The following is a 17,133-nucleotide window of genomic DNA, read 5'->3' on the forward strand; positions in this document are numbered from 1 at the left end:
AGGATGCACTAAACAAACATCTGAAGGCCACAATCGCCAGGGGAGGAGAGGAAGAGAGGCGCAAGGGATTACAAGCTGGGCGCGAAGGTGGAATATCAGGAGATGCATCCTGGTGGGACCCGCACTGATGGGGGTCACTGGATTGGACAACCGACACGTGTTATTACATTGGCAGGAAGAGAGCTACGCTGGCCTGGGGCAGATGGGCTGGATGACGTGACAAGGCTTGTTCCATCTCCAGGACCCACCATGCCACATTGAACAGGGGACGCCAAGCAGACACGCCAAGGGCTCCGACTTCCACAGCTGCTTAGCGTTTCTCCTTGCTGCAGCCATGCACTTGGCCAGAGGCTGGGAGAAGGGAACCCCTCTCTCACGCTCCTGGGAGGAGGATGGCTCATGCGACAGAGCTTCATTTAGAAGGATATTCAAATGAACATTTGGGCAACTAACTGTGACCCACCACCAGCCACCAGTCTCCTGGCCTTTCCCTCCACTTTGCTCCCAGCTGCTTTGCTCTGGCGCATCAGGGCCAGGAAGAGGAAGTGCTACAGACACAGGGATCTGGGTGCCAGGTGCATAGACACACCCCTGGCTTGTGCCGGGCACCTTTGCACATGGTGGCCACTGGCGTTGATGAGCATGTGGGCGGCCTCCCAGGAGAGATTCAGATGCCATCTAGCTGATTGGCAGAGTGCGCACAGCTGACCGCAGCCAGCAGCATGTGTTTCTATTAGTGGTGCACATCTGCACATGCCTTGGTGCACATACAATTTATTCTGCACATAGATGGGAAAACGTAGAGAGTCTGCTATGAAGTGATATTCATCAGGCTTGTTTTTAAAGCTTCCCCCGTACACGCCCCAGCCTCACAGACCTGGCCTCTCGCTACAACGGCGCCAGCCTCCTCCATCCCTAACGCAGCCCGCCAGGAGCAGGGTGGAAGAGGCACTTATTTGCCAAGCACTTCCTCACTAAGGACAAATACATGGAAGCCGGCACCTTCCCCTGCTCCCCTGGCTTCCCATCTAGCCTGACCCTGAAGCACCCAGCCCTGAGGGGACGAGCAGCAGCGGAGATGGGCCAGACGGAGGGGGGAGAGGGGGAGTTTGTCTCTTTGCTCTGAGCACCGGCAGACAGCAGCAATAGGCACCAGATTCAGATCCCCCGACCCTTGGGGAGCAGAGCTCCAAGCCCACGTGAAATGAAAAGGCGCAAGGTACATCCAATAACCGACAGGGCCAGGATGAGTCATGGGCTGGTTAGTGCCCCTGGGTGCTGCCCCTCCGTCCTGCCACACGAGACACCCAGCTGGGTTTCAGGCCCCTGTGGCTGGACGTGGCGTGGGGGCAGGAGAATGGCTCCCAGACAGGGCACATGGAGGGGCGGCAGGATGCCTGCCTCCATGCAGCAGAACTTGGAGCTATAGGGTGGGCCATGAGGAAATGGGGGCCCTGATGCCACGAAATACAGAGGGCCCCAAAATGAGGGGGGAGGGCGCTCCCAAGCCTGTAGACAGAGGGGACCATGCAGGCCTGAGTGGAAAGAGTCCTGGGGTTTTCCTTCTCTTCCCCACACCCTGTCCGGCTTCCCTTTCCTCTCCTGAGCGCTGCCCTGTGCCAATTCCTGGTGCTGACTCCCTCTGGCGCACTGCCGGGGAAGGTCCCTGGGGCCAACTTCAGCCCCAGCAGCTGCACCAAGGGTCTCGCGCTGCTGTGTCATCTCCCAAGGTCATTTCAGGAAGGTCCAGCTCAGGACAGCCCCGTGGGCAGTGAAACTCCTTCCCTGAGCGGGGTGACACACACCAGGCCTGCCCTGCTCCTGAGATTGAGGTATTCTCCACCTGCCTCTGAAACCTCAACCCTTGGGACTCTGGAGGGTGTCAGGTGACCCAAGGACTACGCCCTTGCTGAGGGAAAACCACTGACAGCCCTCTCCTCAGCCCAGGTTCTCTTTAGCCTTTCCCTCAGCAAGCAACTCACCCATTGTGCCCAGGCTAGCGGGCAAGGCAGGAAGGAAGCTGCTGACTGACTGGCATGCACGTACTTTCACCACCTGACTGGGATGCACGTACTTTCACCACCTCTCCATCAGTGGGCACTTCACTGAACATCGCGACAGAAGTCCACAGCTTTCAGGCCAATTCTGAGCAGCCACGGGTCACAAACCCTAGAGCCGCTGACGGGCACAACTGGCACCAAGGCTGCCTTTGCCGGCAGCCTTTAGGTGAGGCCAGAGAGTGACGGCCCAGGAGCCCAAAGTCCTGCTTATCGACACAGGTGGTCTTGGTGGAGCGGAGGCAGGTGGCCCATGCCGGGTGCACAGAGAGGGCTCCATTCTCCAGGGCTGCCCAGTGGGCACTTTTCACCAGGAACAAACCCATTTCCAAGCTCTGGCCTGCACCACAAGGCCATTCTGAAGAGGCCGCACAGAGCTCTCACTTTGGCTGCTGCTCCTTCCCTCAAAGCAGCGTCTCCCGGCTCCAGCAGAAGCAGGCAGCACTCACACGGGGTCTGGGTAGCACCTTCAAAGGCCAGAGTCTGGATGCCATCAAAGGCGTCTCTTCACCTCCCCTCCCCCGGCCCCTTCCCAGTTCATTTGGAGGAAATTCTAATTACACTGAAATGCAAACAAAGCCCCTGAGGAAGCCAAATGTTTATAGTGACTTTATAAAGGGATTACACAAGATTAGCCATGCAAGGGGACAGGTGCTTGCCAAACCACACTCACACACACACACACACACACACACACACTATAAATCCCGCTCCGCAGGCCCTGCTCAGAGTCAGAGTACATATCCAGCCTGCACTTGGGATACAGGGCTCGCTCACAGGGGACATTAGCAATTCCATCTGGCTTCCATGTCAGCCAGGAATAAACAGATCCAAACAACACCCAGCCAAGACAGTCCCACGCCCTGGCTGGCACCCAGCAGGGGCGGTCTGTCCATATAAGTGAACTAGGCAGTCGCCCAGGGCCCCAAGTTAAATGGGGCGCCAAATGGTGGCGCAATATCATTGAGGGGTTTGGAGGTGGGGGTGCCGATTGCATGGTTTGCCTAGGGCGCCAGTTGCTGGCAGCTAGTCTAGGGCAGCCCCTGGCACTCAGGAGACATTAGGCAATTTCACATTGTATCTCTTTGGAAAGAAAAGCCTCCCCTTCCAATAGTGACCAGTCTCGGGCCGGCTTGGGAGAGACTAGTGCACATGGGAGTTCTATGTGCGGCCCATGAGACTTTTGGCTTGTTCTCATCCACGCGCAGCGTTGCCAGATTCCACCGGTTCCTATCTGTGTAGTTTGTTTCCTGCCAGTGTTACTGAAGCAACACACGCGTGAAGTGAGGTGTGTGCTGATTGCACACAACTGCTGACTGCCGTGCGCTCCCACTGCATCCAGTCACAGCGCTGCTGCGGTTCCATCCGCACACCCTGCAAATTCTAGGGACACTAGTTCAGGGAACAAAACTGCCCCATCCCAGGAGTCCGGCTTGATTATCACAATCTGGTGTGCCTCTGAGATGATGGAGGCCACTCATACAGCCCCCTTGCTGGCCTTCGCTGCCCATCACTGGACTAGTGCAAACTCTGCCCTTCATCCCACGCAGGCAGATTGAACTGCCTTATGCAGCAAAGAAATGGAAATAAAATAAAGTGGGCTCTGTTGTTGCGGGGATCCTCCACATGCAGAGGGCTACGCACATGCTTATTGGATAGTCGTTCCCCCCACCTTGCTGCCTCTATCAACTTAAAAGCCGGTTCCCCCCCCCCCCCAGCACCATCTCTACGGGGAGGGGGGGGCAGAGACGGACACAAGGGTATAGCAGGGGAAATGGACGCAAGTCAGGAATCAGCTGATTCTCAGCTCGCATCCAGTCCCCCCCCCATACACTGCACTTCAGCCTTTTAAATGTATTAAGAACCTGATGGCTCTTAATACATTTAAAAGGCAGAGCCGCAACAGGGTGAGTTTCCAGCCCCGGGCGCTAACCTCGCGGTGGCACTGCAGTTCCCCCCCCCTTATCAACTAATCGACTAGTCAATAGAAATTCCATCGATTAGTCGATTAGCTCATCAAACACCATTTAACATCCCTATCACAAGGCACTAGAGACCTGTTTTCTTTTAACGTATGAAGGACTCCCTGTGGCTGGGCCAATGCCTCCTGCAGGTGAGACATGGTGCTGCGGGCTCTCTGCCTCAGTTTCCCCAACAGTGTCTCCAATGCTTTCTGGGGGCTTTCCCTGCTCTGAGCCAGCATTTTACTATTTAAAATGGTATCAGCTGGTAGGATCCATTTACATAAAGGCGCCAACATTGTTTCCCTAGGGGGATTATTCCAAAAGTCTCTGGTACCCAGCCTTAATTCCCCTGATTGTTAAAGTTGGGCCTACTTCAGGAACCCATTACCCCAAGCATTACCCCTTTAAGACCTCACAACACAGGTTCAATTCCCTTCTGGAGTAGCAGAGACCCAAGTCACTAAACAAAGGGGTCTGTGCCCATAAACTGTCTGGGCTTAAATCTCATCCCCGCTGGGTTATTCCTGCAGCTGCCACCTGGGTGCTCTCTGTCCTCCTGTTTCCTCTGCCATGGCCCAGCTCAAAAGCCTCAGCAAGTCCCAGGTATATCTGAATAGGCCCTTGTCAGGGCCTACAATCCCTCCCGGGAGAGTGGAGCTGGCAGCAGACCTAGGAGCAGCTCTGAACGCCTGCCCACCTTCTCTCCCTATAGGACAGGCCTGTTGCTCTGTGCTCCTCCCCAGCCAGCCACCTGCTGAGCAGCATTCCCCTTCGCCCCACCCCTCCCCCCCTCACCCGCCCTACCGGTGTGACAGGCAGGGCTGACTAGGCTCCCAGCAGCACCTTAACCCTGCGCAGGAATCAGCCAGGTGGCTAACCCCATCACGCTCCCACCGGCAAGGGATTTGCAGCATCCAGATAAGCGAGGCAGACACCCCAGGCATCGTACGAGCTCCCCTATGGAGCTGAACTGATCCACGAGGCCCCGAGACACCCCGGCTGTGATGACTATCCAGCTATGTTATTTATCCATAGAGACTGAGAACTCCAGACTGGACCTAGGAGGAGCTGGGCATAGACCCGGAGCACCGCTGCACTAGGCAGGCAGGAGCTGTGATCAATTAATACCTGGTGTTGTCCCAGCACAAAGCGTCTCATTGTCCTACCTTCCTGCACGGATGTTCCAGCACTCGGTTGCTTCTCTTCAGGGCTGCTGGCTGACTGGTATGCCAGTGGAGTCTGCAGAGAGAAACAGCAGTGTGACAGCAGCTCTATTGCGGGGGGGTTGCTCTCGGCCTGGCTCTGCAAAGCAAGCGGGCACGTGGGGCCGTGTGGTGCTGAAACGGAGTCGTAATAGCCAGACCTGGCTTTTTTCAGACCTGTTGCCGGCAAACAGGACTGGTGAGACACCGAATGGGGACCAACAGACCCCGGTGATGGGCACAGTGTAAATGCCCCGAGATTAGACCCTTTCAAGAGCATCACCCAACACAGCGGTCAGTCCCCTCTCTCCAGTTCCCAGAAAGAGGACTCTGCCAGGGGGGAGGGGAGAGCTGGGGGTGGGAGTTACCTGCAATGGGGGGCGGGTACTCCCTGCTGGGGGCGGGTAATGTTATTCCCTTATACGGTGGCAGGGCAGCTAGTGCAAACCCAGCACTAGTCATCAGTCAACATGGGCCTACAGGACACCCAGACAGACGGTACCACTACTGCTGTGCAATGGGTGAAGGTGGCCAGAAGTGCTGGAGAGAGGGGGGACCTGTGTTAAATAGCTCTGCTCTGAGCCGGGATAGCTGATGTGGTTTTTAACAGCTGGTGGGGCTCATTTATACCAGGCCACCAACGTCATTTCCTGGGGGGATTATTCCAAAACCCAACTAGCCTAGGTTTCCCTGATTATTAAAGCTGGGCCTAGCTCAGGGCTCCATTGTCCTAATTATAGCCCCTTTGGACACTTGCATCTTCTCTGGCCCTTCAAATCCTTACTCCCCGCCCCCTTGGCTTTTGATTGGACCCTGACAGACACTGAGACTGTCGACACTGTAGGGAAACAGTGTGTGTGTGTGTGTGTGTGTGTGTCTGCCAGGGTGCATCCTGGTCCGATCCCATGCTGGGCAGTTGCTCCCGGCTTCCTTGCCCTTCCCCCCTGCAGTTCCTGGGAGCTCCTGAATGTGCTCCTGATGGGATTATCAAGAGGGCTGGGGGAGGGCACGGGATGAACAGAGCAGGGGCCAATCACATCCTTCTCTCCAGCAGAGCATTGGGACCCCGGGCATTGCTAGACTAGAACTGGCTCTGAAGCGTTCATTGATTCCCTCGCGGTCCCCACCTCAGGGCTCCAGCCATGCCCAGAGGTGGCTGCCTGGCCCCCTCTGGTTGTAGAGATCAGAGAGGGGGAGCCTGACCCGGCCACCTACAGCTTAGCACAAGGGCAAGAATGTGTAGGCGCCTGCTGCCACCTGTCTGCAAAAGATATTAGTATCCGTGAAACCCGGTCCTGACCATGTACAGCTACTGCAGCTCCCATGTCCGCTGAATTCCCTGCCAGGGTGCATCCTGGTCCGATCCCATGCTGGGCAGTTGCACCCGGCTTCCTTGCCCTTCCCCCCTGCAGTTCCTGGGAGCTTCTGAATGTGCACAGGAAGGGGAGTGGAGTCCGAGATAGCATCTCAGATCGCCTTTCAGGAAGGTCTTTCTTCCCTCCAACCTGCTCTGGTTCTTCAGCGCGCTGGACCCCCTCTTCCCAGCAGCCGGAGGTACAACCCCCTCACATGTACCCACCCCTTCACATGTACCCACCCCCTCATGTACACCCTCCTCACATGTACCTACCCCCTCATGTACACTCTCCTCACATGTACACCCTCCTCACATGTACCTACCCCCTCATGTACACCCTTCTCACATGTACCCACCCCCTCACATGTACCTACCCCCTCATGTACACCCTCCTCACGTGTACCCACACCCTCACATGTACCTACCCCCTCATGTACACCCTCCTCACCTGTACACCCTCCTCACATGTACCTACCCCCTCATGTACACCCTTCTCACATGTACCCACCCCCTCACATGTACCTACCCCCTCATGTACACCCTCCTCACGTGTACCCACCCCCTCACATGTACCTACCCCCTCATGTACACCCTCCTCACATGTACACCCTCCTCACATGTACCTACCCCCTCACATGTACCCACCCCCTCATGTACACCCTCCTCACCTGTACACCCTCCTCACATGTACCTACCCCCTCATGTACACTCTCCTCACATGTACACCCTCCTCACGTGTACCCACACCCTCACATGTACCCACCCCCTCATGTACACCCTCCTCACCTGTACACCCTCCTCACATGTACCTACCCCCTCATGTACACCCTTCTCACATGTACCCACCCCCTCACATGTACCTACCCCCTCATGTACACCCTCCTCACATGTACACCCTCCTCACATGTACCCACCCCCTCACATGTACTTACCCCCTCACATGTACTTACCCCCACCACTTTTCATTCATAAGCTTGTTTTATGTAGGTTTAGCTGAGGTAAGGCAGGGCTGGCGACGGACATTACCAAACCCTGGGCAAGGTAGGGGGAGGGGGTTTCGCACTGGGCCTCCATGGAAAGGGAGGGGCCTCAGGAAGAAGGGGCGGGGCTGGCAGCTAGCCTCCTCCGCCCAGCTCTCAGCACTGCCTGGAGTGCGCCATGTGGGTCTCCAGACGTGATTTAAAAGTCTCGGGGATCTGGCACCTGCTGCTGTTGCGATAGCAGCAGCTGGGATCTCTGGGCCCTTTAAATCACTGGGTGCGGGGCAGCTGTCCACAGCCCTGGGTATGGCATTGAGCTGTATGTGAGGTGACACAATGGGACCTACAATGAGGAAGTTTTGTACACAGCTCCCGCAACACGCAATGGGGCCACAACCAAGTTGTCCAAGCAGCTCACGAGCGCCTGTAACCATCTTTTATCATTTTCAGTTGAACTTTGTTCACCAGATCAGCCTCCCACTGAGCAGCCTATACGTCGTATGGCAGAACAGGTAGGTATAAACGCATGCAAGCTCCTAATGCAATGCTATTCCAGGTATAGCCATTAGTACACACTGTGGCAAAGCGCCAGCTGTGTCCCATGGGTCCCGCGCTCCTGGGGGTTAGTGTTTGCCTCACAGGCTCGCTGGGGCCCTCCACACGGCTTATTAAAGGCAAGGATCCCAGCCTACTGAGCCACCCTCATCACAGGTTTGGGTGAAACCCCTTCGTAGTCCTGGTCTCCCCTGCTCCGGGGCAGAGTTTGTGATGGTGTGGGGAAGGCTCGGGGGGACCCCGGGTCCACCCATTGCTCTGGCTTCTGTTGCCAGCGGCAACAGGCAGGGCTACTGCCAATTCCAGTCTAGCAGCTTTTCCCTGGGCCACTTCCACAAAGGATCCCTCCCAGCACATTCCCTCTGCTACCTGCTAGTCCGTCCTCAGCTCACACCCACACAGCTCTTCTACATCACACTTCTGTCTTCCTGTCCTTCCCTCTTTCCCTTCCCCCTTCTTTACCCTTTAAAGCAGCTCCACAGGCCTTAAGTGGCTGCAGGTGTCTGATTAGCCTGCACTTCCAGCAGCTCTAATTGACCCAGGTGCCTGCCTGATTATGCTGCACTAGGCTGTTTACTCAGGGAAGAGAAAACTGTTCACCCAGGCCCCAGCATGTCTTCTCTCCATTAGTGTGTGGCAGCCAGCTGGTTTGGGTCTGTCTCAGTACATACTATGTACAGTTTGAAGCTCTCTAGTCTGGTACCCTCAGGACCTGACCTGACCAGTACCGAACCAGAGAATTTGCCAGACCCCAGGATGTCGGTATTGTCTAGCAGCTTTACCAACACTTCCACTGCTTACTGGGCTCTTAAAAGACATTTGGGGTAATTTAGAGCTAAATAACAGAACAGAACACTTAGAGCCAGGACTGGGAGCTGTAAACAAACTTTATGGGACTGCAGGAAACTTGGCCCCATCCACCATAAATGGACATCGAGCTAACTAAAATCATGCCAGACCATAGATGTTGCTGGACCGGAGAGTGCCAAACTAGAGAGGTTCAACCTGTAGCATATAAGATGCCTGGCAGAAAGGTTTTCATTTTTCAATTGCCTGTGCATTCAGTACTAGACTATAAACTAACTTTTTAATTCAGTGACACGTACGCCTCGGTCAGTACTAATGCTGGAAATAACACACAGTTTCATGTTAGAAATATGCAAAAGCTATGAGGGGAATAAGTGGCCTAACAAGAAGTAGAGAAGATAAATCCACACACACAAGTCCATGCTTCTGCCTTGAAGAAGGAGGAAGAGCATGTTACAGCTCTTACTAACTACATCATCAATCATATGACAAACCCATTTGACCCTGAACCATACCCAGAGGTGCCTGTCAGCATAGCTGTGGGACTACATGTCATACCAGATGTCCCGGAGTAAGTACTGAAAATAGCCGATCATGGTGAAGAACAAGGGGAAAGATTTGTGAGAGGTGCATTTGATTCCGATGGGTCCGGGACCAGGCCCTGCTGCGGCTCTGCAGTTTAAATGTAGTAGGAGCTAGGCTGCCTGCACGCCCGGTTCCTACTGTTTAAACTGCAGAGCCACAGCGGGAGTAGCTCCTGGACCGGAATAAAACACCTTTCCTTATCGATTCTTTGTGTAGTCTATACAAATTGTATCAACGATATGATTAGTCAATTACCTGCCCTTTCACATCCTTACTTCCTGTAGTCTCGAAGGGCCCACTGCCATTTAAGCTTCTACAAGATCTAACTTGGGACCCTACCATGAGAAGTTGCTGCACAATTGAGTCTGTCATCAGAACAATCCTCTCTGTTCACATGCCAAGCCAACAAAGACTGTTGTAATCCGTGCACTTGCCTCCGAGATCATAGAGATGAACAAAATGTGATGATGACGACCAAAAATCGCACCAGCGCTATGACATTTCAATAATACCTGTCCAAATGTGCTCGATGGTGTAGACTGTTGTAGTGAAGCTCCGAGGTCACAAAACAATCTGATTTCAGGTCTTGAAATAACACACGGCCATTAAACTAACAGAAACGAATGCCCATGTTTCAAAGCAGTCATTTTAATGGGCCGATGAGATCACTGTCTATCTCAGTTTCTAGGGTAACAGCATCACCTGACAGCTCCGCATACCTCAGCCTAAACTAGACATAATAAACCTTTCAAATGATGCAGGAGGTGTATGCATGAGGCAAGGGGGCAAATCGGTGGCAGTTGCTGCGCACATCCTGCCAAGTCAATGGCACAGCCAGCAGCAAGCCAACCAGACCAGAACTGGCCTGAAAGACACCTTTCAACTTCAATAACCTTGGTTCAGGCTCAGGAGAGGTCCTGTAATGGAAGATTATTCTCTCTCCCTTTGGGGATTCTTAGCATGGAGAGTAGCTGCAGAAGAAGTTGCTTGCGCTAATGAAGCCAGTCAAAAGAGTGCTCTTCCTTGGACTTGCTGCTGTGTAGACAGCGCCAAAAGCCAAGTCAAGCTACTTCAACTTCATCTACATAATTAACGCAGCTAATGCTGCCACTCACGTGGACACGTGCATGGTTTTCAGTAGTGTAAAAAAAATGGCTCTTTCTGCAGGATGCCAGAATTGGCTAGATTCTCGATTCTTTATCTTGTCTTTGCTCCCTCTACCATTTATTTAAATCCACCCTCTTTAGCACTTAAGCAACACTCAATGTTTCAAATGGCTACAAACTTTTGCCCCTTTTGTCTGAGGTTCGAAACGCTGAACAAAATGCTATGCTGCTTCTTTCAAAAGCTTACAAATGAACACTGACTTAATACAGCTTTGAAACTTTATCTGTGCAGAATTTTAAAAAGCTGATTCCCCTTTGTTTTTAGTAGCGTAGGTTTAACACACAGTCCCGGGTGTTTTTTGTTTCTTTGTCTCTGCTGCCGCCTCACTGCATACAGGCAGTCCCCGAGTTACGCGGATCCACTCCGCGGCTTGGCTCTGCTTTGCCCCGCCCCCCTCTCCCTGGTCTGCAGACCAGGAGGAGTGGGGGGGGGGGGGGCAAAGCAGAGCCAAGCGGCGGAGCGCCTGGCCAGCTGACAGCCCAGACACGTCTGGGCTGTCAGCTGATCGCGCGCTCCGCGGCTTGGCTCTGCTTGGCTCTGCTTTGCCCCCCCCCCCCATCCTCCTGGTCTGCAGACCAGGGGGACGGGGGGGGGGGGCAAAGCAGAGCCAAGCCGCGGAGTGCGCCATCAGCTGACAGCCCAGACGCGTCTGGGCTGTCAGCTGGCCGGGCGCTCCACCGCTTGGCTCTGCTTTGCCTCCCCCCCCCGTCCCCCTGGTCTGCAGACCAGGAGGACGGGGGGGGGGGGGGGGGCAAAGCAGAGCCAAGCAGAGCCAAGCCACGGAGCGCGCGGTCAGCGGACAGCCCAGGCTGTCCGCTGCCCGCGTGTTCCGCCGCTTTGCTCCCCGTCCCCCTGGTCTGCAGACCAGGGGGACGGGGAGCAAAGCAGAGCAAAGCCACGGAGCCCGAGGGCAGCAGGACAGCCACGGCGCGTCTGGGCTGTCCCGCTGCCCCCGTGCTCCGTGGCTTTGCTCCGGACACCTGTGGTACAGCAGCTGGGGCGCTGCCAGTTGGTCCCGTAGCGCCGCTCTGGGCGCTACTGGACCAACCGGGCAGCACCCCAGCTGTTCTGCCCCAGGCGTCCTGATTCAGCCACTGCTGGTCAGATTCAGCAGCGGCTGAATCAGGACGCCTGGGGCAGAGCAGCTTGGGTGCTGCTGGGTTGGTCCAGTAGCGCCGAGGAGCGGCGGCACTACTGGACCAACCCAGCAGCACCCCAGCTGTTCTGCCCCAGGCGTCCCCAAGTCAGCCGCTGCTGAAACTGACCAGTGGCTGACTACAGGAAGCCCCTGCCCCGGGCTTCCTGGAATCAGCCGCTGATCAGTTTCAGCAGCAGCTGACTTGGGGATGCCTGGGGTTCTTAAGTTGAATCTGTATGTAAGTCAGAACTGGCGTCCAGATTCAGCCGCTGTTGAAACTGATCAGTTTCAGCAGCGGCTGAATCTGGACGCCAGTTCCGACTTACATACAGATTCAACTTAAGAACAAACCTACAGTCCCTATCTTGTACGTAACCCAGGGACTGCCTGTATTTACAATTCCAGGTGCAGGCTGGGCTGGTTAGTTTGGGGACGTCTACACTGTGGGACAAAGTCAAATTAAGCTATGTAACTTCAGCTTCATTAATTGAGTAGCTGAAGTTAAAGTAGTTTAACTCGGCTTTTGGTGCTGTCTACACAGCAGGAAGTCGAAGGAAAGGCACTCTTCCTTCGACTTCCCTTACTCCTCGTGGAAGCATATTACCGGCATCAACCGGAGCGCCCCTCTCACTTCCAATTAGCTGCCTTAACTAGACCACTAATTCAAACCCACGAAGTTCGACAGCAGCATCTTCGGTCTTCCGTTGTAGTGTAGACGTACCCTTTGTAACTCTGGTGTTTGTAATTTAGGCTCTACTGTAAAAAGCAGAAACTCTTCCATTTTCCGACACTAGAGGGCTGTCATAGCACAAGGCACCGAGTCTGGTATTTCGTACACAGCACAGCTAGGACAGAAGTAGCATTGCAGATTTCTGCCACATGGGCTTACATATCCCACCTAGGATCACTGGGTGATGGTTAGCATGGCTAACCAATTCCCCATCAGAGGATAGGCCGAAAGGTACAGCTTGTGGGGAAATGACAGATTTGGCCTGTGGGGTGTGAATTAAGTGGGAGGTCTTGACTGGAGGGGGGCGATCTCAAAGCCGTGCGTGGAATGTGCTTTTGCGATATGCACCTACGAGACGGTTGTTAGTCATTCTCAGGGTACATGCACGGGGCTTGTGTAGCCTGGGACCACGAGCTGTTATGGCTAAATTGGTGTAACTGCCAAACAATGTAGCGACAGTCGGGGGTGGGTGGGGGGGCGCTTGTGGCCTGGCTGGCTGGGAAACACCTGTCGCTGGCAAACAGCCAACTCACACCATGGTCTCGTAACAAAGGCCAGTGAGCAGATGGGGCGGGGCTTGGGGGAAGAAGGGGAGCAAAGTCTGGGGCGTGTGTGCTTTCTTGAACGCACACTGGGATGAGGGTGAGCCTCAAGAGCCCCTTGACTTCCTAAAGGGACGTCCATTGGGCCTGTTCTTTGCCTGTGACTCCAGAGGCAAGCCCATCGCACCTGAGCTTATGGGCCACGTGTGATGAGCCAAGGCACAAAGGCTGCTTGTGGCTTTGAAGTTGTTTTCTCTGATGCTCTCTTCTGTTTGCTCATAAAGGACACTGGTCACCGTCACCTCCCACAGGCCCCTGGGGACTGAGTAGGGCTCTCGTAGGGGCTAATCAGCCCAGGGCTCACGGCTTAGGAGCTTCTTCTCTAAAAGACCCCTGCAGGGTTGGGAGCACCCAGGGCTGCCCATGCCGCTACACTCCAGCTCAGACCCCGTGTTTGTGACAGAACCCGTCTGTCCCAGTCCCTTGCTGTTCCCGGAGCTCTGGGAAGCCTTCCCTAGCTGCTAGCCTGGCTTCTCCCTCTTTGGAGCAGTGGCTTTATCTGGCAGCTTCTCACCCCTGCAGTCCCTCTGTCTGGCAGCCACCTTTCTGCTCCGAAGTTCCCTTTCTCGCTGAGCTCCTTAGCCTTTCAGCCTCCCTGCCTGCCTGATTCACTCCCTGAGTAGCTACTCCCAGCTGAACCCTTCTGGAGGTGCCAGAGGTCAGCTGGACCCCTGCCCACGTCAGAGGATTAGCTGCCCTCTGACACTCCTGGAGGGAAGATACACAGGTGTCCGGTCAGACCTGCACAGTAGTAAGTGGCTGGCGCAGGTGCTGAGGGTGGGGATTGTTCTCTGCTGGAACTGCAAAACTGCACTGCAGGATAAGTAAGGGCAGGAGATTCAACACTGGGGGAATACACGCCAAGAGACTAATAGGGGGCAGTGATGCAATGAGCCCCATAGAACTGGGAAACTGAGGCACAAAAAGGGGAGGGGACTTGCCCAATATCAAAGGAGCCAAGCGTTCCTAATTTCCACTCCTGGGTCTGAATGCTTGGAATGGGCTTCCTCACCATCTCTGGGCACTTTCTCTTCCCTCCTTCACGGTCCTGCCCTCAAAGAGCCATCCCCAGCACATTAGCACAAGCTCCCGTTGGGAGAGCTCAAGCTCCCGTTCACCCCGGCACTGGCCCCTCCTGTCCTGTCTCTCTCCAAGCATGAGCAAAGCTGAAGCCCCAGAGAGCCAGCCCCTGGTACAAGAAGATGAAGAGGAAAGCAAAAGGAAAGCTGGCAGGAATGCACCCATGTAACACTGCGGCAGGATCACCTCTGCACCTTTCCTGCAGGCCTCCAGAACTTACCACTCTGATGAGCCTGGAGGCGTTGGCGTCTCTCTTGATGGGCCTGGTGGAAAAATGTCGATTTTTCCTGGAAAGACAAAAGAGACACCAAAGATTCATTTTGTTCATCCGGAGGTTGTGTGGGATGTTTCTGTGATGTTCAGCACCTCTCTGTGCCCCAAAACCATCAAATGGATAGATCAGAAGGAGTCCGGGGGATATTTGCTGCCCCCAGGAAGAATGGATAGAGGAATTGTTTCGATAGGTAACTTAGAGTATCAGGGGCAAACTCCTCTAAAGGGAAGTTCGGTCTGTTCCCAAGGGCAAGATGATGAAGGCAAAGGGTGGAACTCAATCATTTGAGACATTTTACTCTAGAAGAGAGAGTAGAAATGGCCCTGCCCCTGGGTGGAGGATGGGCTAAGATGGACAGCTTTCCCCATCAGTAATTTCTAACGTGACTTTCTGTATCGGCCTCATTGTCAAGCCCTTGCCTCTGTGTTTAACATAAGAACGGCCACACTGGGTCAGACCAAAGATCCATCCAGCCCAGTATCCTGTCTGCTGACAGTGGCCAATGCCAGATGCCCAAGAGGGAGTGAATTGAACAGGGAATCATCAAGCGATCCTTCTCCTGTCACCCATTTCCAGCCTCTGACAAACGGAGACTAGGGACACCATTCCTACCCATCCTGGCTAATAGCCATTGAAGGACCTAACCTCCAAGAATTTATCAAACTCTCTTTTGAATCCTATTAAAGTCCTGGTCTTCACCACATCCTCTGGCAAGGAGTTCCACAGGTTGACTATGCATTGTGTGAAGAAAAACTTCCTTTTGTTTGTTTGAAACTGACTATCTATTAATTTCATTTGGTAAGCCCTGGTTCTTATGTTATGGGAACAAGTTTCTATGGGGAGATGGGCACGTTGGACCATGACTGGCTGAGGGAGACCTTGTAATGAGTGCAATGGGTCCCAGGCTAGGTCTCAGTGCCCACAGCCCGAATGTTTACACTGCAACTGTATAGCTCTGTGAGCCCAAGTCAACTGACCTGCACCAGCCGTGGGTGCAATAGTGAACCATAGACCTATCCTGTGACTATTTTTACTGATTCCAGTGGGCTCAGGATGAGACCCCAATCCAGCAAAGCACTTGAATATTAACCGCAGGAATGGGACTAGCCACAGGCTTAAGTTCAGGCACATATTTACATTTTGCTGATCCCGTATGGTAAAACAGGGTGTGACTCTCCAATCCCCCATCTTGCTGCACAGTAACGCTTCCAAGGAGTAATAAGCCAGGCTGCACTCCGGGGCTTTCACTGCACTCGCTGCACGACCTCCACAAAGGAGAAAGGGGATTCAGGGGCAATGCGCCATCTTTCCAATGGGACAGACCCACAAGGAAGGGGTTTGTCTGCATGGCAAGTCAGGGTGAATCTAAGATTTGGTATAGTTACATGATTATTCAATTAAACATCCCTATCACAGACACATTTAAACCAATATATCTTGAAAAGAGTAACCAAGCTAAGCTATGGACCAGGTTTAAACTGACTTAAGAGCATCCACACAGGAGTTAGCTCCACTTAAACTAAATCTACTTCAAAGCACACCTTTAGTGAAATCACCTTTAGCGAAATTGGTGCAGACCTGCATATAGACCAGATGCTGGTGTAAATCACATTTTCACATATTCATATGTGACCCAGAGGCATTGAGGCCACTAACAAGGGAGAGGGAAGTCTGCTCTCCAGCCTCAGGTAAGCTCCAGAGCCAGTTGGCTTTTAGCTCATGTGCTAGAGGTACATGGCTTAAAGCCCCTATGGTCACAGGTTCAATCCCACCTGAAAACCACCCTGCCAGCTTTACAAATAGATTAGGAACAGCTGTGATCCTCTAATCTGACCTCCCATGAGGCATGGGCGATTGAACTGCCTTGAATTAATTCCTATTTGAACTGGAGCTTGCCTTCCAGAAAGCAGCCAGTCTTGATTCGAAAGTGATGGAGAATTCACCACAGCTGTTCCAGGGATGTTTACCAGAGAGGGGTAATTAATTTCCACCTTATTTCCCATCTCAAGTAGTCTAGCTTCAGGGCAGCTGCCCCTGGGATTCACAGCGCCAGAGCTCCTGGGTGCAGTTACACTGCGGCCAGTTTTCCTACTATCGACAAGCCCTTAGACTGAATTTGGCCCATTGTTGCCAGGCCTGAGAGCCCAGCCCCTTCTACCAGCAACACTTGTCAGGAATACAGAGCACGAGCAAGAGCAGGAGACTTAGGAGGGAGAGCACCTACCTTTTAAAGTGGATGCAGAGAAGGAGTAGAAGAACCATGAGCAGAATGGGGACCATAGATGCTGAACTCCACTGCAGCAGGCAAGAGCTGAAAGTGACTGTCAAATATTCGGGTCTCTCTGCCAAAGAGGGAGCCATGTGCCCAGGTGGAAGGCAGGGCAAGGGGCATAAAACCACTGAAAAAAGAAACACACATAGCAAATAAAAATCAGTGCCAGCATCAACCTGCAGCATCAGAAGGTAGCAGGATGTGACATTGGAACAAGGGTGTGCTTGCAGCTGAAGGTTTGCATCAAAGTGTGATGAATAAATGTGTGTGTGCAGAGTTTAGGGAAGTGGTGTGTTTGGGAGACTGGAGTTTTGCAGGAGGTGAAATTCAGTTTTACCCAGAATAAACCTTTATCTGGAAGTG

General features: G+C 53.7%; 1 protein-coding gene across 1 annotated transcript in view; it reads right to left on the bottom strand.

Annotated features, from left to right (window-relative positions):
- Window positions 1-17,133, bottom strand: part of LOC102462815 (uncharacterized) — a 70,290-nt gene that overhangs the window by 38,784 nt on the left and 14,373 nt on the right. Inside the window, exons 2-4 of the mRNA XM_075923288.1 lie at window positions 16,723-16,897; window positions 14,445-14,511; window positions 5,188-5,260 (exon numbers count right to left, since the gene is read on the bottom strand). Coding sequence (XP_075779403.1) covers window positions 5,188-5,260; window positions 14,445-14,511; window positions 16,723-16,859 — 277 coding nt within the window. The 5' untranslated portion in view covers window positions 16,860-16,897. The remainder of the gene's footprint in view (window positions 1-5,187; window positions 5,261-14,444; window positions 14,512-16,722; window positions 16,898-17,133) is intronic.

Source organism: Pelodiscus sinensis, chromosome 3, assembly GCF_049634645.1.
Source record: "Pelodiscus sinensis isolate JC-2024 chromosome 3, ASM4963464v1, whole genome shotgun sequence".
Lineage (NCBI taxonomy): Eukaryota > Metazoa > Chordata > Testudines > Trionychidae > Pelodiscus > Pelodiscus sinensis.